The sequence below is a fragment of the Portunus trituberculatus genome, chromosome 50 (genome assembly GCF_017591435.1).
Source record: "Portunus trituberculatus isolate SZX2019 chromosome 50, ASM1759143v1, whole genome shotgun sequence".
Taxonomy (NCBI): domain Eukaryota; kingdom Metazoa; phylum Arthropoda; class Malacostraca; order Decapoda; family Portunidae; genus Portunus; species Portunus trituberculatus.
The window spans coordinates 5,217,520-5,245,019 of NC_059304.1; the positions used below are offsets into that span (position 1 = coordinate 5,217,520).

At 40.9% G+C, this 27,500-nt stretch overlaps 1 protein-coding gene across 3 annotated transcripts in view; it reads right to left on the reverse strand.

Moving 5' to 3' along the window:
* LOC123500032 (galanin receptor type 2-like) overlaps positions 1 to 27,500 on the reverse strand; it is a 120,792-nt gene that overhangs the window by 18,974 nt on the left and 74,318 nt on the right. For 2 of the 3 annotated variants that reach the window (XM_045248647.1, XM_045248645.1), the window contains exons 5-7: positions 24,648 to 24,859; positions 8,450 to 8,651; positions 4,770 to 4,954 (exon numbers count right to left, since the gene is read on the reverse strand). In XM_045248647.1, coding sequence (XP_045104582.1) covers positions 4,770 to 4,954; positions 8,450 to 8,651; positions 24,648 to 24,859 — 599 coding nt within the window. The remainder of the gene's footprint in view (positions 1 to 4,769; positions 4,955 to 8,449; positions 8,652 to 24,647; positions 24,860 to 27,500) is intronic. The other variant, XM_045248646.1, reaches the window with a different exon arrangement.

Genomic DNA, 27,500 nt, shown 5'->3' on the forward strand with positions numbered 1-27,500 from the left:
AGCACGCCACACCATCGCCCTCCCGCCAGCGCCAAGTGATAGTGGTGAAACCAATAACGAGATATAACCTGACCTAACTAGCTAATCTATCCTCACCTCACCTCACCTAACCTAACCTAACCTAACCTCACCTCACCTCACCTAACCTAACCTATCCTAACCTTATCTACCCAAATACTGATGAAACCTTCGAGCGTGTAATAAATACCACTAAAAGGAATCTTATTTCATCTGAGTGTTTGCTCCATTAATGCATCTTACTGGAAAATTGATTAGAACGGAAAAAAACAACATTATCTTGGTTTTTTCCGTTTCCCTGAAAAGACAATTAACCGGAAAAGCAATTAGGAAGTGTATCATCAATTTTTGTTTACTCTCTTTAACTAACTTCTGAGACAAGCGATTGACATGAAAACTGAAAGAAGGACTGTGTAATAAATTGCTATAAAATGAATGTTGAAATACGTTTACTGTCTTTTTTCCTTTATTAAGAGAAGAGAATACAGTAACAATTGATAATAATATACTTACAACTCAACTGGAGTAATACCCTGACTATTGGAAACCTGCTATGATGCGAGAAGTAAGATTACAAAATAATATTAAAAGGTTAGCCGTTTCTTTTACCAATTTCTTTTTCATATCAAAGATTCTTGTTGGGGAATAGACGAGGAATTACGGAAAACAGAACTAAGAAAAAAACACTTGTGTTTCTTCCCTCTTCACTCCCTTCATTAAAACCTCCTACTCGGAAAGCAAAGTTTAGCAGTCAGCTCGCGGCCAGAGAGTTCAAGGAGGCAGCCACCATACATTCAGACAACCTTAATCAGCCTACAAAAATGCATTAGCCCCGTTAAAGCGGTACAAGTTTCTTCCACTACGGGTCCTCCTTGCTATAGCTCCATGCTTCTTTGGGACAAATCCTTCATTTCATGGGAAGTCCGTCAGCGAGAAGAAGCCAATTAAATTCTCCTTGAATGGCTCGCTTTGCAATTATAAACACTGGAGGCTTTGATGTGGGCGGCGTGGGGATTACTTACCCACCTACACAGACACACACACACACACACACACACACACACACACACACACACTCCAAATTATCCATGTTTACACCCCAGGTCTCGTCACTGACAAACACCGAAGACGTAACTAACAGAAATCCACTTTCTTCTTCTCGTCTGTCTCCTTACCTCCCTTCGTATCTGCAACGGGTAACCAGATATCCTGTTGCCCTTCCCTGCACACGAGACGAGGCAAGACACTCACCACCTCGCTCTCCTCTCCTTCTCTCCTCCCCTCCTTCCACCCTCCTTCCTTCCTTCCGAGTCGGGATGTTGTTCTGGGAAACCGAAAATAAGTGCAAATTTTCCTTCAACTTCTCAGCGAATGTAAGCTTCCTTAGACGTGACAAACAAGCTGACGGAGTTCTCATTTCACGTCTCTTTCTTCTCTTCTTCTTTCCCCCACTTCATCTTCCTTCTATTCTCTCTCTACTTCCTTCTCTTTCTCGTTTTCTTTCCCCCTCGACGCTCTTTAGACACAAGCCACCTTCCTCTTTCCATTCCTTGCACTCGTTGTTTTACCTTGTCCTCAGGGGTCTCACCACGCCTCCCGGTCGTTTTCGCTTCCCTTTCTCCTCTCACTTCCTCTTGTGTCTCCTTTCTACTCCTACTCCTCCTCTTTCTCCTTTTCTCTCTAATTCACTCTTGCTCGGTGTTGTTTTCCTAGGAAGGCACTGGTGTTTTCCTACGCATTTCCTTGATAGAAAGAACATATAAGGAAAAAAATCTTAAGTAGACCGTGACCTTAAGACCAATTACGTCATGATAGCGAGGGAGGGAAAGCCATTCTTGACAGGTATTCGGAAACTGCAAGTAATCACGAGAGAGAGAGAGAGAGAGAGAGAGAGAGAGAGAGAGAGAGAGAGAGAGAGAGAGAGAGAGAGAGAGAGAGAGAGAGAGAGAGAGAGAGAGAGAGAGAGAGAGAGAGAGAGAGAGAGAGAGAGAGAGAGAGAGAGAGAGAGAGAGAGAGAGAGAGAGAGAGAGAGAGAGAGAGAGAGAGAGAGAGAGAGAGAGAGAGAGAGAGAGAGAGAGAGAGAGAGAGAGAGAGAGAGAGAGAGAGAGAGAGAGAGAGAGAGAGAGAGAGAGAGAGAGAGAGAGAGAGAGAGAGAGAGAGAGAGAGAGAGAGAGGAGAGAGAGAGAGAGAGAGAGAGAGAGAGAGAGAGAGAGAAGGATAGTTGGTGGAATGGCTGGGATGAAAGCTTTATTGAGGACGTAGGCGTAGGAGGTGGAGGGAGAAACGAGGGGACAAAATGGGGAGAGTACAGAGGTATACGGAAGGGGAGATGTTAGTTTAGGGAAGGTTGTGTGTGTGAGGGGAGAGGTAGGGATCTCACTGGTAAAGGAAAGGAAAAAGGGGGGGAGAGAACGGAAGTATGAGGGAGAGGAGATGTTGGGATGTTGACATGTTTGGAAAGTTAGTGTATGTGGCGTGTGTGTCGGCTAGTTTTTTTTTTCCAAAGCTGTCTGTTTCAGGAGTGTGGGAGTAGCAGGTAGTGTTGCTAATATTACTGAAGGTGTGTTGATTGGCAGGGAGCAAAGACACCGCCTCTCTCCTCCATTCATCTTTAAACTCCCGCCAACACTCCCTTTTCTCTGGCGGTGCTGAAGGAATCCACGCAGGACAACGTATCTAGACTCGAGAAAAGGAGTTTTTCTGTGTCATATCTCCAGGATCCCATTTACCATTTCCGTGCGCTATATCTCTTTGAATGCTATACATCCCGACTCAATGGTGGGCGAAATGGTGCCGAGTCGGGATGATGAAGTGAGTCAAGGAGCGTCAGACGAGAATTTCTTTGTAATCTCAAATTCTTCACTGCTTTTCAGATTCGTGACAGCACTGAATATTTTCTTTCTTTTTTTGCAGTTCAAGCACGTAAATTAACTTCCGCCTCCAATACTTCTTTGACTTGATTCGGACACTGCTAGCATTCGGCGAGGCAAAGGGAAACGCCGACACCAAAATATGTGAGAAAATAAAGAAGAATTTCAGAGCTGCACGCGCTGGTAAGAAGTAAACACAAATTCACTTCCTCTGCTTCTTTCGTGCAGTGACCGGCGCAGGAGGTCGCATGACATAAAAGGAAAAGCTTGCAATTAGTGACTAGTATCTTGATCCCCCCGCGATTGGAGTCTGCTATCCTGCCCAATCCATCCTCCGAAAAATTTCTCCGCCAAGGTTTCCACGAGAGAAATTGCGTGATTTCCGTGAGTTCCTAACTCGGCCTCAGGATTTCACGACCTCACGACGCTTCTGAGTGAAGGAAACGTTTAAATAAAATCTAAGACTCGTGCGATGAAGAAATATGAGCAGGAAAATAGACAAAACTCGGATTTAGTCCTGAATAGCAACGAGGCTTCTAAATACTTGGAGAGACGATCTTATTGTGGCGACGGTGAATGAATACTGAGATGGGTGATGGTGGCGGAGAGGAGGAGTGGAAGCACAGAATGGGAGTATTGTGGTGGATAGAAAAGGTAATTGTATGTCAAGACAATTGTGTGGTGAAGGAAGGAGAGAGGGGTTGGGAATGAGAGGGACGGAACTGTGAGATTGAGGCACAAAGTAATAAAGGCGAAGATAAAGACGGCAGGGAATCGTGTTGCTGGAGGACCGAGTATGGGAAGTGAAGAGACGAAAGCAAATGCCACACACACACACACACACACACACACACACACACACACACACACACACAGAGAGAGAGAGAGAGAGAGAGAGAGAGAGAGAGAGAGAGAGAGAGAGAGAGAGAGAGAGAGAGAGAACTAACTTATTATGTATTGTTCTCTAGATGAATGAATGAATGAATAAAATAAACTCTAAATAGAGGGGGACTCAAGTATGTGAGTTTTTCTGATGTTACTGAAAGTCAAAGGAAGGTCAAATTGAATGCAGTTCGTAGCCACCAGGTAAGAGACAAAAGGTACAGCGAAACGTGAAGGTCATCTCGAGAAGAGTGAGCCGAAGAACACAGACTAGTGGACAATAAAGCGTGCGGTGTGAAGCTGCGAAATATATTGCTTATGAGACGACGAAGGAAAAAAGTAAAATTGTATGAAAAGGAGCGTCAAGAAGAAGAGAAAAAAATATGAGTATGAATTATCGAAAAGAAAAAAAAAAATGCACGTAAAAAATATGAAAATAATTATTAGTTTACAAATTGCCAATGTTAAAGTTCGTATACATATATAAAAAAAAAAAACAAATACAAGGAATGAAATAAATAGAGAAACAAAAAAGTTAAAGAAATATCGAAAGAGAAAAGAATAAAACAAAATAACGAGTACAATTATGAGTATACGAATTGTATCGAAGTGGATGAAAACAAATAAAAAAAGAGGACCATATAAATTCCCACAGTAAAATAAATAAAGCATTAAATTTAGAAAAAATATCAATCCTTCACCCTGCCATGAATATCTTATGAAATCAAAGCTTCACTACTGCAAAGCTTCGAGAAATTGCACGCTGTCGCTGGCAAGAGAGAGAGAGAGAGAGAGAGAGAGAGAGAGAGAGAGAGAGAGAGAGAGAGAGAGAGAGAGAGAGAGAGAGAGAGAGAGAGAGAGAGAGAGAGAGAGAGAGAGAGAGAGAGAGAGAGAGAGAGAGAGAGAGAGAGAGAGAGAGAGAGAACAGATGAACAAGACGAAAAGAGGGAGACGGAGGGGAAAAAACAATCAAATATATAAGAGACACATCTCTCTTACCTGTATATGATCGGATTGAGACACGAGTGAATGAAGGGCAGGAGGCCAAGGCAGATCCTCATGTTATAGACCAGCGGCTTGAAGGACTCCTGAGAGAAGCCATTTTTCTGGAACACGAAGAACACAATCTTGGGTCCCCAGCACGCCATGAAGAGAATGATCACTAGAATCAGCATCTTGATCACCTGCAAGGAAGACCAAAAGAGAAGTAATGATGAGATATTGAAGGAGGCGACGCGGATTCAAAACTAGTTCGTTGGTTTTTTTTTTCTGTGAATAAGAAGTGTAAAGGTAAAAATCCTTGACATATTTTTTTTCTTGATTGGACATATTGATCATCAGAAAGAGAAAATTATAAGGGGAATAAACACGAGAAAATTGAGGCATGATATATGAATTCAAAACTCGCTCACTGGTCTTTTCTGTAATAAGATATAATACATATATCTCATTTACTTGAAAGGAGAACGACGACAAGATCATTTAAAACTTGAGAAACGTACCATGATTTTAAAAACTAGTTCACTGGTTCTTTCTGTGATTATGAATTGTAAGGAACGTTTTCCTTACACAAATTTCGATCACCTGTGAGGAAAACAAAAGAGAAATAAGGACGAGGGATTGAGAACCTGATCCGGATTGAATCTATCTTATATTTGTGTGATCTTCTTATATTTCTTATAAGTGAGAGGGGAGAACTGACAAAGGACAACAGAAACAATTAAATAAAATACGCAATGGAAATTAAAAGTCTCTTTGCGTATTTAGATTTGAAGTTAATTTGTATGGAGATGAAATTGATGTTCTGCTTCTGGATGTGCGTTACTTTTATACTCATTTCACTCTCTTAGCTTCTTTTTTCCCTTGTTTGTACCTGGTTTGGTGATTAATTTGTTCACGACCTTCTGTATTTAATTAGAGTACCATTAAGCCTCTTTTATGACGTTTGTATGGATAAATATTCTTCTTAATGTTAAGTTATTGTACTATTTGCGTTTTCATTAACCTGCCATCTATTGCAGTTAGTTCTCCTTCTTTCCACCTCCTCTCCATCCTTTTCCTCCTCTTCCTCCTCCTCCTTTTTTCATGATGCGTTGCCAAATTACGAAGCAATTTTCTTCTTTTTTCCTGCTTGTCCTTGTTGTTTTCGTCCTTTTTTTCCCTTGTCCCTGCATATGTGTGTGTGTGTGTGTGTGTGTGTGTGTGTGTGTGTGTGTGTGTGTGTGTGTGTGTGTGTGTGTGTGTGTGTGTGTGTGTGTGTGTGTGTGTGTGTGTGTGTGTGTGTGTGTGTGTGTGTGTGTGGGGTGCGATGGCGGCACATCAGACTTGTCACGTGTTAGTCTCGATCCAATTACAGTGCAAGGTCGGAAGGTGAGATGCAGAGTGCGATGGTGCAATTACTCGTATTTTTGCTGGGGACTTTTTTCCTTTTTTCACCACGTGTGGATTTACTCGTACCTTCGCCTCACTTGTGGGTTCTTTTTTCTCTGCATATCTATCTCTATCATTTGTGTAGGGATTTGTTTATGTGCGTGTATATGTTCAAGGATATGCATGTGTTTATTTTGCTGTCATATTATCTCTCTCTCTCTCTCTCTCTCTCTCTCTCTCTCTCTCTCTCTCTCTCTCTCTCTCTCTCTCTCTCTCAGTAAACACATTCCACATCCATACATATTCATTCATTCATATTTTCATCCTCTCCTTACCCACATCCCACTCAAGCAAACACCAACCCACACAACCTATATAAACACACACACACACACACACACACACACACACACACACACACACACACACACACATACTGACGAAGGAAGAGGTAAGTGCACTTGATAAACATACATCCTTACTTCATAAAAACACACTTGATCATTAAACGTCACGCTTTGTAGTTGCTAAAAGAATAAAACGTAATTATGTCAAATTAGCTTGAGTTCTTGAGCCCCTAAATATTTCATGAGAGTCTAGTTTTGTTGCTGTTGTTGTTATTACTGGTGTTATTGATCCTGCACTTGTTTTTCAGCATGAAGCGAGTCTCGACTTAAGTCAGAGTTAATTACGAATGTACCTGCATTTGAGGCTAATGAAGGCAATGTCCAGGTCAATCAAGAATTATTGTGTTTATCCTTCTGTAATAATTATGTTTTTTTTTTTTCTGCCAGCAATCAGTGTTGTGTTAACGTTTATATTTCTCGCTCCTTTGATAATTCTTTGCACATTCCACTTTATCCACTTTATCTGTTATCGTATATATGTATTTTTAATCTTTGAAGGTTAGTTAACGAAAAACAACAATAACGTAAGAAAAAAGGCGGTTGCAAGAATGTAAGATAAAAAGAAAAATGAAAAACAAGCCTAAAATAAAAAAAAGAAAGATACATTCGTGAAACCATGAAACAGTAACAAGCATTTTATATGGACAGACCATCTTTTTTTTTATTGTTCCTTTATTTTTTCTCTTTCACTTTCCAAAGAGTGAAAGAGGGACTGACAGGATTTATGTACACCGTTATTGTTCGAAGCGTGGGTTAGGGTCCGGAATTGAGGATGGAGGAAAAAATACACCAGTCTTTCCCATTTCATTCTGTGGCGAGCTATTAGGGTTATGGAAAGAAAGGAGGGAAAAATGAATTTGTGATACAGTTTGTAGCTCGGGGACACACCTCGCCGGGAAAAAAGAGATAAGAGTGAAAGAAAATTGAAGGAAAAGCAAAAAGTAAATGAAGGAGATGGAAGTAAAAATGTTCAAAGTGAAAAAGTGAAGGAAAAGCGATGGGAAAGTTGAAAGTGAAGGAAAGTGAAGTAAAAATACAGAAAATTAAACAAAAATAAGTGAATGAAAGAATCAAAGAAGGAGAAAAAGTAAGGCAATCTATAAAACCAAAGAAATTATAAAGAAAAAACCGTGAAAAATATTGCACGAGGAAAAGGAAAAAGAAGGAAAAAAAGATAGAAAAGACAAACAACAAATGCAGAACAGATGAAGTAAAAAAAAAACTTATGTATTCAAAATCAATGCAATATACACGCAAATGGAATGGGAAAAAAAAATGAAAAAGTCTTTCTCAGGATTTAGCAAAAACGCGAATTCATTGCTGATACGAGTTGCATATATTAATGGCGGCCGAGTCTTCCAGCATGGAAGCTTAAAAAATAGAAAAAAAGAAAAAAAAATGAACGCCCACTTTCTCTACGTGAATTAAAAGAAAATAACAAAATAATATGAGCTTTTTAAATAAAGTTTGTAAATCAGGCAGTATAAGTTGTATGAATGAATCTCTTGACTATTTCAGTATGTTACGAGAAAAAAATGACAGAATTATTTACATCTTGACATTGCCAGTGATAAACCAGAGAAAAGAAGACAGAACTCCTACAAAACTTTTCATTCTCTTCTCAGCAATAAATGAAACGGCAAAAATAAGATACGCATCCCTTGAATCTCTGAGATAAACACGCAAAACCAAACCAGAACACATGCACTACAAACCACGCACGCATTTACAAACCAAACGAGGCACTGTACTTCGAAAACCACACTGACAAACCATTGATGCCTCTCCCACCTCACACACAACTCTCACACAAACTCAAAATCCAAAGCAACACAAACACATTATCCAACCTCCCTGATACCCTTGAGATCTGAGGAACGAGGTACGAGAAGAGACACTCACCTGTTTTCTGGCCTGCTTCACCTCCTCTCCGGACCTTTGGCGGTGTACGCAGCGCCGAACCGAGCAGTAGGAATGGAAGGCAGCGAGACCAGACGCCACGGAAGGGGATGACTGTGACCGCACGAGGCCGGAAGTGACAGAGCACGAAGCCAGGGAGTGGTGTGACGAGATGCTGTAGCGAGAGCGAGAATCAAAACGGGAGCTGTGAGGGAAAAGAAAAAGGGTGTGGTAGTGAGTGTAAGGGGAGTGCAAGGAGAGACGGAAGGGAGAGTAGTGAGACTGAGAGGAAAAACGGAAACGAGGAGGAGGAAACCAAGAGAGCAAGAGAGAGAGAGAGAGAGAGAGAGAGAGAGAGTGGTGCAAAGAATTGGCTAGGGGAATGGATGCGTGAGGGAGAGGGAGAGCGAGAGATACATGAAAGCATATCAATATCTCTCTCTCTCTCTCTCTCTCTCTCTCTCTCTCTCTCTCCCGTCCTTATTGGCATCAAGTAGTTGGTTTCTTCCTCTTGAATTTGAAGTTATAGTTTTTTTATTCTATTTATGTAGTCCAAGAACATGCGATTTTATATAATTATGTGTGAAGATTCTCTCTCTCTCTCTCTCTCTCTCTCTCTCTCTCTCTCTCTCAACATTCGACATCATACAAACGAGCCGCAAGTCCCATAAGACCCGCCCTAAATGGCCTACAGGAAAACGAGGTGGTAATACCAGATAAACTCGAGTAATCATGCTGCGTTCCTCACTCCTACAGAATCCGCGAATTCCTACCCTTAAAGGTATTAGCGCCATCCTTCTTCACGCTGGATCTCAGAATAGCTCTTAAAGGCTGGGTAACAAGAGGAACCTCGAAGCCAAAGTTAGATCATAATATCACAGGGATTTTATATACTAATCTGATGTGGGAGAGATGATCCGCTGACGAAGGTTCATTAAGGTTAAGAGGAAAGAAATATACAAATCCTCATCTATAATCGGGTTCGCTTTCATCATCTGTGTGTGTGACGACGCTTTGTTTCATCATCGACCAAGCTGAAGTAGGGTAATTGTCATTGTTACCAAATGCTTCAGTGACCTGCTAACTTTTCAAGCTCTATTGCAACAAAAGGTTAAACATATTATTGCGGTCGAATAATTAAAGTCAGATGCAGGGGTGTGTGTGTGTGTGTGTGTGTGTGTGAGAGAGAGAGAGAGAGAGAGAGAGAGAGAGAGAGAGAGAGAGAGAGAGAGAGAGAGAGAGAGAGAGAGAGAGAGAGAGAGAGAGAGAGAGAGAGAGAGAGAGAGAGAGAGAGAGAGAGAGAGAGAGAGAGAGAGAGAGAGAGAGAGAGAGAGAGAGAGAGAGAAAACCACTTTGAAGCTGCACAAGGGCACTCATGAGTCCCAAACAGAAGAAGGGTAGGATGAGAGGCTAATGCTTCTTGTAGCGCAAAATGGACACGAGTGGCACCAATCAGGTGGCTAATAATTTCAAACACATTCTCGGCAAACACTTTAGAATATAAGAGGACGAAATTCTCTCGACGAAAACAGTTATTTCCAGCAGAACGACGCCTTGCACTGCTTTTCCTTTGAGACAGACAAAGCAGATTATTTTAAAATGTCTGAAATGACGTATTTCTCTAGTTTTACTATTTTACTTGAGATGAATTTGATTTTTGTTTCTATTTCGACATGAATCAAGTAAATAAACTTGTAAAGGAAATACTGGTCTTGCTTCTGTCTCGAGACGAAAAGATTAAATAAATTTCTTGAGTGATCTAGAATACTTAGAATTTCACATGGTTTTCATTTTGGGATAACCTGAATAAATGAAAATCTGAATTACTTAAAACTTCTTGAAATCATGTGTTATTTTTCTATCTAAACCAAAGATTTTTCTGGCTAAACCACCTAAAAGTCTCTAGAATGTTATTGTTTTCCATGTCTTTTTATTCTTTTATTGCTAGTTAATGTTTTCTATAATCGCTTATAACTTTCTGACGCTTTATTTTTTTTGTCCTATATCTTCTTGAATGGCTTACTTTTCTAGCCTAGAGAAGACAACATTAACATTCTGTTATCCCTTTTTCTTTGTTTCCAGGGAAGTCTTTCATAGCGTTCAGAATGCTGACAAAGGACGACCATTACAGTCAAACGGTGAAAGGTAAATACACGTGTAGCTGATTTCTGCATTCATAAGCATCGGTTATTGGTCATTGCTAATAGATATTGTCACCTGCATCAGACCAATACAAGTTCTGTTTCCAACTGGGCTGAAACAGTGGACAATTATAATCCTTTGATCGCCACGCTGCTCCTGGTGGTGGGCAGAGCGTGTTGTTTTTCACGTTAGGAAATTGAACTTATGTTGTGGGTTTGTGGAGTTTTTTTTTCATTCGTTCTATTTTGCCAGTGTTGTTAGAATAAAGCTCCTGTTTCAATATGTGGGGAGAAAAATAAAAAGAAGTTATTTTGTTTGACGTGCTATTCATTGATGAAAAACAAAAGCAGAACAAAACAAAAACTACATTATAAGGTGCTTGTGTTTCTTGTTTTAATACGTTCAATATTGTCAACGTTATTGTAGTCAGATTTCTTACTTCAGAATATGGAAAAAAAGGAGAATTTGTACTTTTCTCACTTAAATTGTAAGTTATTTTCCAGTAAAATTTACACGAAAAAAGAAGCTCCGATTCAGTGTGGTCAACTTGTTGTAGGAATAAAAATCTGGTACCTAGGCAGAGAAGCAGAAAAAAAAAAGTTGTTTTGTTTTCCTGATCAATTAACAGAGAAAACGTACACTGTAAGCCAGTTACATTTAATTTTCAGTATATTTTTCGTCCACTGCCATTCTTCAGCGTTCTCAGTTGTGTTATATAAAGTAAAAAGTTACAGCCTGAGCACAAGAGGGAGAAAAAGTGAGGTTCACACGCAAGTGATTACTCACCAGCACTCTTGTTAGTGAGGGTTACCGAGTAAGTGCCAGGCGTGAAGTCTGTGCGTCTGTGTGTTATGAAAGGCTTATCTTGTAGTCTTTCTTATTTCTTGGCTCTCTGGTCGTTTGCCTATTGTCCAAAGTTACCTCATTATGTGTTCATTTAACTTCTTGGTAGGGTGTCTCCAATATGAATATGTGGTTGTCGGTCTAAAAAAAGAATAAGAACCCAACTTACTCGTACCCACAACAATGAATGCTGCAGCCCCATTTACACTCAAGAGACGGAACGAGGACGGTGAAAAGCTCTCCCTGACCACAAATACTTGGCGGTCAATAGGTGAACGTGTGGGAGGGACGAAGAAAATGGCAGGAGATAGTGAGTCAGAGAGAGAGAAGGAGGAGAGAGGGTGCGTGTAAATTCTGGACTACTCCCACGCTTTCCATTCCTCTGACGTAGTTTAAGGTGCAGTATCAGCAGGTTCCAAAGTCTGCTGACACGCGGGGCAAAAAATACGCGGTCACTGGTACTTTTTATGAGACGGGAGCCAGAGCAAGAGAGAGGAAGAGGAAAGTTGATGGCCTCTGCGCTGGATTTCAGGGTGCAATGAATATAATGAAGAGCAGATAAATGTGAGTTATTTGATTTAACGAGTGCAATTTAATGGTATTTGTGAGAGCACACACGTTAAGGTTTGTATATTTGTTTGTTAGGAAAAAGTTGAAAAAAGCAAGGAAATTACGTGACACACACACACACACACACACACACACACACACACACACACACACACACACACACACACACACACACACACACACAGTGAGATAGATAGATAGATAGATAGATAGATAGATAGAGAGAGAGAGAGAGAGAGAGAGAGAGAGAGAGAGAGAGAGAGAGAGAGAGAGAGAGAGAGAGAGAGAGAGAGAGAGAATGAAAGGCACTTTAGGAAATTACCAAATGTTTCCTCACTAATTTCCTGTATTTATCTTTCTTCTTACAACCTCCTGAACGTCAAAGGCAAACTAATTGAAATAAAATGCAGCACCAACTCCTCATTTATCCTCTAACATGAAAAGACTCCACTATGGAAAGCATAATACTGCTTCCTCTTACTCCAAGCTCACTGAAGACGAGGGCGAAGACTATGAGGAGGAAAGAAAGCAAAGCATGTAGGCATGAAAGGAGAATGATGAGGAGAAGGAGGACGACGAGGAGAAAGGGAAGTAGGTACAAAGGATGAAAAAATGACGAGGAGATGGAGGAGGAGGAAAGAGAAGAAGGAGTGGGAATGAAATAAAATGTAATAAGAGAACGTAAGAGTAAAACCACCGAAAAAAAAAAAAATCGGAGTGAAGGATATCAAAATAGGAAAAGGAACAGAAGAAAATAGATAAATAAAGCAATGGGGGTCACAAAGGGGCCAAGGTTAAGGTCGAAGCATCAACGAAATGAAAGAAAACCTGAGTCATGGCGAGACGAGGCGCCGGGAAGGTGGTGATGATAACGATGTTGACAGGTATTGATTCCTTTACACCTTTCTTACAGGATGACATATACAGGAAAATTTTTTTGTCTAATTTCTTTTTTAGACTTCCACGTATGTATTTCATATTTTTTTTGTTTTCTTGCCTGTGGGTTTATTTGATTGTGACGGCCTGTGTTCACTTCATAAGAAGAAATGAAGAAAAAAAATGAAGAAAAATGAATAGGCAAATATTCAATAAAAACACACTAGCGAGACTGAAATCATATCAATATACTAAGTACTACTACTACTACTACTACTACTACTACTACTGTTGCTATTTCTACTATTACGTCTATCACTACTACTACTACTATTACTACTACTACTACTATTACTACTACTACTACTATTACTACTACTACTACTATTACTACTACTACTACTACTACTACTATTGCTGCTATTTCTACTACTACGTCTATCACTACTTCTACTACTACTACTACTACTACTACTACTACTGCTACTACTACTACTACTACTACTACTACTACTACTACCATTGTTATGAATATCAAATAGATGGCTGACGCACAAAACAAAAGGAAAAAAAGAGAACGCTCAGATCTTCAGGTCAATTCCAAAGTCAATTCGAGAGAGAGAGAGAGAGAGAGAGAGAGAGAGAGAGAGAGAGAGAGAGAGAGAGAGAGAGAGAGAGAGAGAGAGAGAGAGAGAGAGAGAGAGAGAGAGAGACCCTGAATTACCCCATTTTCCCCAATCACTCAACTGCGTCAATGCAAACAGTAAAAATAAGTAAAACTAACCACATTTCCCTTTAAATCATCGTCTCATTTACTTCACCTACGCACTTTCTCGCCTGTCCACGTGGAGGATAAATGTGTGTGTGTGTGTGTGTGTGTGTGTGTGTGTGTGTGTGTGTGTGTGTGTGTGTGTGTGTGTGTGTGTGTGTGTGTGTGTGTGTGTGTGTGTGTGTGTGTGTGACCACCTGAGCACCAAAGTGAGAGTGAGAGAGTAAAGAGAGAGAGAGAGAGAGAGAGAGAGAGAGAGAGAGAGAGAGAGAGAGAGAGAGAGAGAGAGAGAGAGAGAGAGAGAGAGAGAGAGAGAGAGAGAGAGAGAGAGTTTTCCTTCGTTCAATTAATCTCAAAGTGTACGAATGAAGCTTGTGCTAACTTACCGAACAAGAGAATTAATCTGAAACACTAGAGAGAAATTGAAGTGGAGATTAAATGGATTTGCATTTATTCGCACACACTTACACACTTACACACACACACACACACACACACACACACACACACACACACACACACAGGAAGATACAATGTAGAACAAGCGAGAATCAAAGGATATGCACTATTTCTTTTTATTTTACAAACGATTTCTTAGTTTTCATGCTTGAGTTATCACATACGTTACTGCGTTTTAATTATCACGTTAGAGTTGATGAGTATAATGCTATACGTATATCAGTGGCCAATGCTTAATCTTACTCTCTTACTACCTCCACTCTCTTCACCAGAATAACCTTTCCCTCTCTTTACATTGCAATCTCACTAACTTGCTTTTTGCTTTCGTTTTTTTATCAAGCCGTTATTGTCGAGCACTCGTGTTATCTAACGAAATTACAGGCGCGTGTCTATAATCAGGAACTCTAAGGTCACTCTAGTTCTAAAAGTTGCAACCCACATAGAAAAAAAAAAAAGAGCTAAAAGTGTTTATTTTTGTCTCTCTTGTATTTTTAGCCAGAGTTAGAGAAGTGGGATGAGCGAAGGGAATGTCTGAATATGAATGAAATGATGATCACAAAGAAAGAAAGAAAAATGTGGATATGAATGCCTTTGTGTGAAGCGAATTGGAGATTTTTTACTTCGTCTTTAAGTCTGAAATTCATAGGGCTTGCAATTTACAATAATATTTTCTTATTGTTAATTGATTAAAAAGTGACTGACATTTTCTCCTTGTATTTTTGCTACTATGCTACTACTACTACTACTACTACTACTACTACTACTACTACTACTACTCACCAGTACTACTACTATTACTATTACTATGAACTACCATTGCTCCTACATCTGATGATATACATGTTTGTCTGGGAACAAAGTGTGTATGTGTGTGTGTGTGTGTGTGTGTGTGTGTGTGTGTGTGTGTGTGTGTGTGTGTGTGTGTGTGTGTGTGTGTGTGTGTGTGTGTGTGTGTGTGTGTGTGTGTGTGTGTGTGTGTGTGTGTGTGTGTGTGTGTGTGTGTGTTGAAGAGCACCAGCTGATGAAAGTTAGAGTGAGTTAGTAAATGAGAGAGAGAGAGAGAGAGAGAGAGAGAGAGAGAGAGAGAGAGAGAGAGAGAGAGAGAGAGAGAGAGAGAGAGAGAGAGAGAGAGAGAGAGAGAGAGAGAGAGAGAGAGAGAGAGAGAGAGAGAGAGAGAGAGAGAGAGAGAGAGAGAGAGAGAGAGAGAGAGAGAGAGAGAGAGAGAGAGAGAGAGAGAGAGAGAGAGCCGCAGCCCCAAGCTGAGCTACAGCGACAGCGGCATCAGGGGCAGCAGTTGCAGCAGAGACAGCAGCGACAGCACCCAGACCCTCACCAAGAAGCCCCTATCAACGTGCTGGACAGCTTGGAGCACCGAAGGCGTGTTGGGGCCCTTACTGTGCTGCACAAAGCCCAGGTGCAGCAAATACCTCACCTCACGGCTCTACGGATACCCTGGAGGAGGAGTGAACGTACTACGAGAGCGGTAGTGTCCGACACCCTCCTCGAGGTGCCGAGGTGCCATTCTGTGAGGTGTCAGCGCGCTTCTCCCACGACACCGCGGTGTTGTGGAACGCCTTCACCTCAGTAGTGGACGTTTCCAGCATGTCCACCCAGCAGGTGAAGTGTGCTGCCCACGCCTGGTTACGGACACATCCGCCTGATAGTGACAGTGACAGGTGATAAAATGGCAGTGTCCACCAGCCTGCAATCCACCTGACAGTGACAGTGGAGGAAAATAGTATGCCTGACAGTGACAGTGAAACACAGTGACGTGGGATGTGCGTGTGCCTGATCAGTGGCGAGGGAGGTGCGCAACTGACAGTGACAGTTTTATGACACCCTCGCTCACAATGCCGTCCCCGGGAGCAGCTTTAGAATGAGCGTCACATGCCAGTGCACGCTCTTAGCTCACGAACTCAGCTCCAACTGTAAACATACTTATGTGTAAAATATGTATGTTATGTGCATTAAGTTTAAAATTAATAAAAAGAGAGAGAGAGAGAGAGAGAGAGAGAGAGAGAGAGAGAGAGAGAGAGAGAGAGAGAGAGAGAGAGAGAGAGAGAGAGAGAGAGAGAGAGAGAGAGAGAGAGAGAGAGAGAGAGAGAGAGAACGAGGGGAGATGAATAAAGGACAGCAAAGATAGGAGACAGGAATGAAGAGGAGGAGGAGGAGGAGGAGGAGGAGGAGGAGGAAAAAGAAGGGGAAGAGCAAGAGGAAGAGAAAGAAATATATGAATCCACGAGTCACCATAAAATGAAGCCTCGAATTTGTGAAGCTTCTTTTTTTTCTCGGTGGTCAAGAAGGGCCCGTTCGATACCCGCTTCACTTATTTCACGCTTGAGACTCTGCCACAAAAAATGTCGACGCTTCCTGTCCTCACTACCCACTCATTCAGCCATAAGCCTCCAGTTTGTTATTGTTCGTATTGTTATTGTTTTTGGTGGTGGTGATGGTCTTCTTGCTCTTGTTCTTGGTCATACGGGGTTGTTTTCCTGATTGGGACTTTCCATAAGGCTCTATCTTTAGTCTCTCTCTCTCTCTCTCTCTCTCTCTCTCTCTCTCTCTCTCTCTCTCTCCCAAATCATCACTTATACATGCCTTCCATCTCTTCCTTGTTTTGCCTCGTCATCTTCCTCCATTCACTTCCACATTACCATCACCACCACCATGAAAACAACTGCCATATACTCCATGCCCTCACTCTTAAAACTTTCACCACACCGTGACTCACCACTGTCACCATTGTATCATCACCATCAGCAGCAGCATCACGTAATGGCGAAAAAAGAGACATAACGAACGAAAACTTTCACTGCATACATTAACATTCCCTCCCCCCGATTATTTTCTTTTTACCAGACTACTACTAAGAATCTCTCATGGAAAAGTTATTACCATCATTATTTTTTTTTTATCATGCTTTTATCATTACTTTTTTTTTTTTTTAGTTCATTACTGTAAAAAAAAACCACTCTATATAGCCGCTGCATATTGCCAGATGGAAAAGAATAAAAATATAGTTTATTTTTCCAATGTGTCTAAAAGCTACTACTACTACTACTACTACTACTATCACTACCACTACAACTGCAAAAAACTACTACTACTACTACATCAACAACAGCTTTAATAACGACCTTTTCTACGACGACAAAATTGAAGAGAAAAATTTAAAAACGCGCCAGAAGAGGAGTGCATAGGAAAGGCGGACATCCTGGTGACGTGTGAGGCGTCGCGTCGGGGAGAAAACACTCAAAGGTCTGTAAGTTCTCAGCTTTTAGGGGGGAGACAATGGGGAGATAAACGTGGCGGGTGATGGGACAAAACAGTGAGGCACGAGGACAGCGGATTGAGGTTGCCTGGCGGAGAGAGAGAGAGAGAGAGAGAGAGAGAGAGAGAGAGAGAGAGAGAGAGAGAGAGAGAGAGAGAGAGAGAGAGGAAGGAATAAGAAGGGAACAAGAAGAAAAAGAAGCCTGTGTGGTGCGCATCTATCATGTTCTTTCACTTGTATCTTTTCCCAGACAGAGTTCAGGGAGGAGGAGGAGGAGGAGGAGGAGGAGGAGGAGGAGGAGGAGGAGGAGATAGAGAATAATAACTACTACTACTACTACTACTACTACTACTACTACTACTACTACTACTACTACTCTGCTTCTACTCTAGCCTTCAAGAGTAAATGGATACTGTGGAACTGTGGAAATGGTATAAAGTACTGACGGAATGTTTTTACAGACGCGGTGTTGAGGAGAGGAACGTCTGAGACTTTAAATAAAGAGAAAAATAAAGGAAGGAAAAAGTGAAGCGGATGCCGGCTGTCGTCTACCCAAACAAACAAAAAAAAAAAAAAAAAAAAAAAAAGAAAAGAAAAAGTAGAGAAAATAAGGAAAAATAAAGAGATTGAAAACAATACTCTCGAGACGCTTTATTTCTACTGTAATACTTAAGTTTTGTAAGAAAAGGAAAAAAAGAAAAAACGATGTCGTAAGAAGGAGGAAAAACAGACGAGAGAGAGACCACGGTTATTCTTTCCTTGTGTTTCATTTTCCGCTACACAATTCAAATCTTTCAGCGTGTGTCGTGCTGCTTTCTCTTCGTATTCTTGGTTTATCTGTTTCGTGACGCAACAAATAACAAAAGCACCATTGTATAACGCATAAAAGCAGCCATGAAATATCGATGATACGGAAGGAAAAGGGGAGACGAAAGGTGACCTACTATCACGTGGACGGATAGGTGGAATTGTACTGATCATGAAAAGAAATACACGCAAACAGCAACCCTCACTGACCCACTTTCTCCACTATTTCTCATGTTCGGATTGTGACAGCATTCTACTCGCCTTTCATGCAAGTTTCCTTTTTCATGAACTTGCTGTCTCTACTATTTTTGTCCTCTTTGCAGTGTAACAGCATCACGGCAGCCACTTATGAAATCTTCCTTCCTCACGGTCTCACTTTCCTCACTATTTCTGTCCTTCCCTGGCTGTGAAAGCACCTTACCAGCTTCTCATTCAAGCATGCTCCCTTTGCTAATAACTCCCTTGCAGCTCCCGCAGCTACCATTACCCACGAGCCTTGCACTTCCCTGCTTCTGCTAAACGAGTACTTGAAACTTGTGACCATGAGGAAAGAACATCATAGTTATCTTCTTGCGCCGAGGCTCACCTTATCTAAGAGACATTTAGAGTAATTTTTTTTTCAGTGCAGTGCGACTCTCTCTCTCTCTCTCTCTCTCTCTCTCTCTCTCTCTCTCTCTCTCTCTCTCTCTCTCTCTCTCTCTCTCTCTCTCTCTCTCTCTCTCTCTCTCTCTCTCTCTCTCTCTCTCTCTCTCTCTCTCTCTCTCTCTCTCTCTCTCTCTCTCTCTCAAGACATCTCACGAGGACTACACAAACAGCTGGGACGGATAACATTATGGTCACTATTAAATCTGGTGAGTTCTTCAAAGCAGCAACTCAGGGAAACAACTTGCAATTCTCTTACAACTGTGAGCTGGTGCAGTAGTAACAAGTCTTTTAAAAGCACCGCAGACCACTTTTCCATCACAGAACAGTCTTAAGAGGAAATCTCAACTCCATTTAGGCCTCCATTGAGAACAAGAATGGCATCGCTCGAGGATTTTCGATATTATGATAGACTTTTTCTTCGACTCCTTGTTGAGAGGAAAAGATTACGAGATTTCTAACTAAATTTCCTTTTTATTATTTTCTCTGGTGCGTAAACCTCAGTGTTGCGACCCCGAACTGTAGTAAAAGTTTGCCGTTAAACGCTAGCAGTATATGTGCGTTTGTTGGGAGGTGTTGCGTGGATGGAACAGCACGTTATATACCTTCCTACCATGTCTTCACCCCTCTTACAACAAATCGCTCACCTTTTCCATCTTTTCACCCCGTGAAAATACCAGTCGACTTCTTCGAAAATCCAACTCTGTAACTATCTCAACAATGCCAAACGTTCCTTTCTGCTGACGTTCAGTGACTATAAAAGTAATACGGTAGTGGCGAGGATATGAAAGTTCCTTGTATGTTTCGTCGAACACTTCAATGATACCGCATTTGTTCAAGATTCTGGTCTACTTCCTCTTGTGTGTATCATCGTTGTAGATGCTCACACTTTTCCTTCATATGTGAATTATTACTTTACTATACTTTATTAGTTTTCGTCCTAATTCTTCAAAGATTTTCTCCTTCTCTTTGTCACATTCCTCCTAAATTACTTCATATTCCTCTTACTTTTATTTATCTTTTTATTCTTTTCTCTTGTATCTTTTTCATTCGCATATGCACTCCAAATTGCTTCTCTTTCTTTTTCTTATTATCTCCAATATTAAAACTTTAACAATATCAAGCGTTATTTTTCCTCCTTTTCTCCTCACATCTAAATCTTGCCCAAATCCTTTTTATACCCATTTCTTTTCCAACCCTAGTCGTTCTCTTTGCAATTTCCCTTATACATTCTTACATTCCTTCCGTTATCCTCTTCCTTGCCTACACCTCAATAATCCTACATCGCCATCTAGTGCTCACTCAGCTCGTTACACGCAGCAGCAACACACAGAGTTTCGTTCCCTGGTTAGACTAATAAGTACGAGAGTCCATCATCTGTCAGACACTTCTGCTGACTGACTGCGAGTGAAAGGAATACATTATAGAGAGAGAGAGAGAGAGAGAGAGAGAGAGAGAGAGAGAGAGAGAGAGAGAGAGAGAGAGAGAGAGAGAGAGAGAGAGAGAGAGAGAGAGAAAGGGGCGGGTGGAGGGTTCTGTAAATTCCACAAGTATTGAAAAAAATACGTGGTGTGTGTGTGTGTGTGGGGGGGGGGGAAGGGAAGGATATAATGATTTAAATGTTGCTTGTTTTTATTTGGTTTATTGGCTAGTTGGGTTGTAGATTGGTTGCGATTGTTGTTGCTGTTGTCAATATCAGCGTTATCATTCGTCGTCTTCATCATAATCCTTTTTTTTTTTTCATTATCATTAGTCATCACATGTTACGTTAGCTATTGCTGTTGTTATTATTACCATTACTATTACTGTTTTTGTTATTAATCATCATTTTCATCAATCGTCATCACTTCATATGTACTGCCAATTTTGTTATCATTTTTATAGATGTATAGATCACCCGCGTGACTAATACATCCAATCGCAAAGCTGTGGCTGCTTTTAAGGTAAAAATATATTCCACATACACCAACAATTGTTTCAGCGGATGGCACACGGCGGCACGTGGCTTTCAAACACCAAAATTGTGCATTCATACAATTTAAATATTTTTAGAGTATTTGCAAAAGCTTTAATATCAAAATTTAAAGTTGTTTCACTATACTGATGGGTCGTGGTCTTCATTTTCTATTTGTTTGCTTGTTTATTCGCTTGTTGGTCTGTTTATTTTTCTTGTCTGTCCGTTTGTTTGTGTGCCTAGATGTCTATTTGTCTGTCCATTTTTATCAAATATACTCTCTTTTCGAAATTTAGCCAATGTTAAACAAGTTATAAATACATAAATGTGTGGGAAAACATCTAATAAACGCGTGTTTTTTCCTCTCTCTCTGTCTGTTTGTTTGTCTGTATCTGTCAGTCTGTCTGCCTGCCTGCCTGCCTGCCTCTCTGCCTCTCTGCCTCTCTCTCTCTCTCTCTCTCACACACACACACACACACACACACACACACACACACACACACACACACACACACACACACACACACACACACACACACACACACACACACAATGTTCAAGGGGGCATAAGAGGAAAGCAATTATGAAGCAATTAACTAACCCTTTTTTTCAATTCAGCAACAAAAATTACCTTCCATACGCAAGTTGGCTTTGGCTGTGCAGCTTTGTGGTTTTGACATTATTTTTTCCCTCCCTCAATGGATTGTTGTATTGTATGTCTTCTTAATGAACAAAGCGTTGATTCCGATAAAGGCGCCGTGAAATTGGTAGGATTAATATCATTTTGCGACACGGGATAAAGTTGACTATGGGAGGAGGAGGAGGAGGAGGAGGAGGAGGATGGGGTGGGGAATAACGATCGTGGGACTGAGGGGAGAGTAAGAGAAGGAATAGGAAAAAGAAAAGAAAGATGATGAAAAATAAAAAAGAAAAGAAAAGAAAAATAGAAAACGATAGAATAACATGAAGAAGAAAATGAGATGATACTGAAGAGAAAGAGAAAAAAGAGTAAGAGGAGGAGGAGGAGGAGGAGGAAGAAAAGGAGGAGGAAGAGGGATAGCATTCTTGTGACTAATTGTGAAAAGAAAATGAGAGAGATGACTTAATTTTTGGCGCATTGACTACACGGCAACAACAGGATAATTAGCATACCGCTGGGAGATAAGAGGCTTCTATTCAGCAACACTGCTCTTTCACCTCTATTTCAAAGGCCACAGAGATGACTAGCCGGGAACTCAAGACTGTTTCTCCATTTAGTAATGTATAAATCTTGTTAATCTGTCACTGAAATCGTAAAAACACACTTAAGAACCGCTGTCACTTCAATATGAGCCTTCTGAACAGTGAGGTGATGTGCTGAGGTGCTGAGAGAGAGAGAGAGAGAGAGAGAGAGAGAGAGAGAGAGAGAGAGAGAGATAGTGTCCGTGTGCCAATGAATAAACAATAACGCAATGATAAAATAAAGTAGACCATTTCCAGTCTTGCATAATTGAAATAATCTGAACGTCATGAATGCACAACGTTTTAGCCTATCAGACCGATGCATTACGAGCAGAGGCACCGTCAATACATAAAGATGAATAATAAATCGGATCAGATCATGTGTGTGTGTGCTCGCCAGTCTCTTCTGCTCACTTATATGCCCGTTCAATAAAGACTCACTACATATACTTACTTCGAGAGGAATATACTCAGTGCAAGGAAGAGGGATGGCATTGCATAAACACACACACACACACACACACACACACACACACACACACACACACACACACACACACACACACAATTTATGAAAGAAATTTGCGATGTAAAACAATTTTGTGAGTGAGTGAGTTTGTGTGTGCGTCTTCCTATTATTTTTTTTGTGTCTGTCTGGTATTGTATGAACACAACTCGAGAAATGGAGAAGAAAATGCTCGATGGTAACCAGTTCTGTGTATATGGAGAAGAACGAGTCTCTCTCTCTCTCTCTCTCTCTCTCTCTGTCTGTCTATCTGTCTCTCTTTCTATATCTCTTTTTCTGTCTCAGTCTCTCTCACGTTCAATCGCCTCCTCTGTCCTGTCTCTCTCTCGTTCTCTCTCTCTCTCTCTCTCTCTCTCTCTCTCTCTCTCTCTCTCTCTCTCTCTCTCTCTCTCTCTCTCTCTCTCTCTCTCTCTCTCTCTCTCTCTCTCTCTCTCTCTCTCTCTCTCTCTCTCTCTCTCTCTCTCTCTCTCTCTCTCTCTCTCTCTCTCTCTCTCTCTCTCTCTCTCTCTCTCTCTCTCTCTCTCTCTCTCTCTCTCTAACTGGGACAAGAAAATTCTTCCCTGAGGCGCAGCGAACACGTTTAGAAAAGATTTGCAGAGAACTTGCCGTGGCGTGGTGGACAAACCCTCAAGACTTATGATTTCCAACCTCAGGTATTGTTGAACCTTTTTATTCCTCTCCTGGGTAATCAACTCTAACCAGAAGCTGAGTATCTGCCGAATTTATATATATAAATTTTATTTTTATCCCAACGTGAGGACTGACCATAACACGAGGGGGGCGCCATAACTTCTGCAACGTGTTCCTACCATCTCTCCACGCCGGGTTTTCCGCTTCAGTTGACCTTTTCGGGGCATGGAACTTCAGGAACTCCTATGCCAGGGAAGATCTGTAGGGAAGTTGAATGTCTCGGGGGCTACGGCAGGAAGAGAGAGGAAGGGAAGGGATAGCGATATAGGGAGAGGGAATCGTGGAAATTCCTGCAATTAGTTTCAGGCAAGTATTCAATCAAGAGTGAGTGATTTCTGTCCAGGAGGTAATTTAATGTGAAAATTAAACTGAAAAAATGGCCAGTGAACCCTGCAGGACAATCTCACTCAGCTGTAATCCTGTAATCTTTCTCTCTTCCTTATTTCTTAAGACAACCCACTTCCTTTTGTCAATGTCTGATTTACTTTAGCTCCACATAATCAAATGACACCGCACACGAAATAATGAAAATACAAATATAGATCGAGATAAGAAGAAAAAATAAAACTACAATAACCTTGTAACTGCAATTTACAAAGAGAATGGCACCATTGGGTTTGAAAAAAAATATAACGAGGATGACATAAAACAATCCTTAGGCTCAGTAATCAGATAGAACAAGAAATACTGGATTCATAATTGGTAAAACTTGATTTAGAAAAATGTATATCAATAGACAGGCATAAAATAGAATCCGACAGGCATGAAATAGAATCCGTTGCTGGTTACGAATTAATACGAAACTTAAATAAGGTTATCAGATTAAGTTATAAATGAGGATGATAGAGTGAAATATGTGGATATGTTTTGCATAAGGACTACCACTCGCAGAGCTAATGACATTTTTTTTGTATATTCACGTGGTTCAACAAGAAAGTCTATCCTCTGCGGGTACGTTTCGTGACTCAGTGACTTGAAATAGAAAAGAAACCAGAGCAGAGTTTTCATCGTGGATCGCCTTCCAATGTTTGCTCAAGGGCAGCCTCTACTCTCCAACGTTTACCCTTACCCCCCTATCTGCCCCCAACCCCCACCCACTTCCCCCAAAAAATTGTGAACAAGTCCCCGGATTTATGCAGCGCCTTTCCAAACTTTGATAAATCTTGCATTCACGCTTAAAGTAAGTTTGCAGAACATCTTTTTTGTGATACATCCGATAGGAAACAAACTTGCGATAGCATTATGCTATATCTTTTATAGAAGTTGTGGTGCTTGTTTGCTCTCTCTCTCTCTCTCTCTCTCTCTCTCTCTCTCTCTCTCTCTCTCTCTCTCTCTCTCTCTCTCTCTCTCTCTATCTCTCTCTCTCTCTCTCACACACACACACACACACACACACACACACACACACACACACACTCCCCTGAGTCTTACCTGTATACACGTGTCATGGCGGACATGGTCCTGGTGGACACCCAAAGCGCCTTAATGACTCGCGCGTAGAAGAAGGACATGAAGAGCGCCGGCAGCAGGAACACGATGATGAGACGGTACACTGCGAAGATGAGGTCAAGCTCGCCCCCCGTGGCGCAGTGGTACACCGTGACGTTGTGCGTGGCGTTGAAGTAGGTCATAGAGTAAACGTCCTGTGGGAGGGAAGAGAAAATCGATACAGTGATTAGCGTTAAATTGACAAACTTGAAGAAAACTTGACAAGATCACTGAGAGGAAAGACGAGTAGGGATTTATTAAAAGAAAAGAAAAAGAAAATTGAATCTCAGGAAGACGACCAGAAAATAAATTGAGTAAGCAGATAAAACAATAACTATAAAAACAATATCAAAAGATTGAAACTGACTTAAACTTGTTAAGATCACTGAAAGAAAAAGATGACTAGGGATCTATAAAAGAAAAGAAAAAAGGAAAAAAAAACCGTTGAAGATCGATCTAGAAAAGAAGTGGATGAATAAAAAAACCCTCATATATGACCGGAGACTTATTAGAGAATAGAGACGGAAAAAATAGATCAACCATAAAAAATAAATAAATGGATGGATGAGAGAAAAACGAACACATTCTTTTTATTAATGTTAGAATGAGGAAAACAAGGACTCGTAAAGGACAAAAAAAAAAAAAAAAAAATCATACATCTAAAGAAGTAGACACGAAAAAAAAGAGAACCCCTCTTATTGAAAGCATTAAAAGTCATAACTGATATCAAATTACAACAAAAACACAAAACAGGATAAAAACAACTAAGCAAGAACAGAAAGTTGAGAAAACGTCCTGTAAAAGAGATCCCGCCACGCTATGTAACTTCGGCGCCTCTTGCGGTTGGTGGCGGGATCTGTGAGGCGGCGGCTCTTTGTGAGCTCTTTGTGTCGCGGGACGTAGAGCACCTCAAAGGTCTGGCCGAGGCAAGGCAGGCCAGCACAGCACCGAGTTGATCTGAAGACCCGGTGAGACCAACGAGTGGAACTAATGAGAGAGAGAGAGAGAGAGAGAGAGAGAGAGAGAGAGAGAGAGAGAGAGAGAGAGAGAGAGAGAGAGAGAGAGAGAGAGAGAGAGAGAGAGAGAGAGAGAGAGAGACCGCCAGACAGACATAAAAAAAATATGTGTGGAGAGAACAAAACAGGATCACGAAGACAGAAAAAGGCAGACCGACAGATAGATGAATAAAGACAGGCAGACAAACATAAAAGAAAAATATATATAAAGAGAGAGGAAAACCGGATCACAAAAGGGTGCAAAATGGGATACGAAAAAAAAGAAAGGAAAAGAGAGAAAATAACAGGAAAAAAGCTTGAATTAATCGCGCGATACCAGAGAGGCATATAAAGAAAGAAAGAGAGAGAGAGAGAGAGAGAGAGAGAGAGAGAGAGAGAGAGAGAGAGAGAGAGAGAGTGAAAAATAAAATAATCCAGTTACCAGTGCACGACGCTAAAACATAAACACATTCACTAAATTTTCAGCATTTTACACTGGTTATATGGCATTTAAACTCATTCCTTTCGTTACTGCGGCAAAAAAAAAAAAAAAGAAAAAAAAAAGGAAAAAAAATAAGAATAAAATAAAGCTTAAAGAACAAAATACAATAAAAAAAAAGTCGTTCCGTATTCTCAATCATATTTATAATCTCTTTTACCAGGTACGGCATCCGATTACGTCTTATTTATTTTAATTCATATTATCAAAGAGACGAGGATCACTGACCGCTGTGGACGAGGGAGGACAAGAGGAAGAAAATGAGAATGTGAGAGAAAGAGGAACGGGATTACAGGGAAGTGAAATCTAGAAATAGAGCTGAGAAACGAGAGGAAAATGACGAAAAACGAGGATAATGAATATGGTGCAAAGTCACAGAGCCAGGAAAAGAATGAGAGTACAATAGATAAGGAGAGAAAAAAGGAATAAAGAAATAAGAGAAGAAAAGAGACCAGAGGAGCACACATAGAAGACTAATCAGTAGAAGGAAAACAACTTGGCACAAAAGACAAGTAAGAACAAAAGAAGACTGAGAAGTAGAAAGGATAAAAACAATGCAAAATCAAACGAGGAACATGAATAAAACATTAAAAACACACACAGGAAAGAGAAAAATTCAAAGGAAATTAAAGAATAGAAACAGAAGGAAGAAGAGGAGGAGGAGGAGGAGGAGGAGGAGGAGGAGGAGGAGGAGGAGGAGGAGGAGGAGGAGGCGGAGGAAAAGGACCAAGACACAGACACACACATAAGAGTATATTAACAAAAGACGTCCGTGGTGCTAATGGCGATGGTTGTAGCGTTAATGATAATAGTGCACGGCGTCAGTAGTATAGTAGCGGTCTTGAGCAAATAAAAACCACGCTATTCGGGACTATTAGTATCGTTAAGGGACTCCGGGACCGCTTGTTAGCATATGAAGGAGCATGAAACTAAGGAAAAATGCAATAAGAGAGGGTGAAGTGTAGAAGAGTGTAATAAAAGGACGTGGGGAGCTGAATTGGTGTGTAGCAAGAGGAGGAAAAATAGGAAGAGGAGGAGGGAGCGATATAGGCCGTCGCTGCTGGAGATATAGGCAGGGGGCAGTGTTGGTTAAGTAACCGTCACAACCTCTCCCCTACTCCTCTATACACACATGAAAGGTGAAGGGAAAGAGAAAGGAGAGGCAGAGGAGAAGGTGAGAGAAGAGGAAGGGATAATAAGGGGAACTGAGTAAGCATGGAAATAAAAGAAATGTAAACTTCCCTTATAGTCTTATTGCGCTAGTTAAATTCTTCCACTTTACGAAATCCGAGCCTCTCCCTC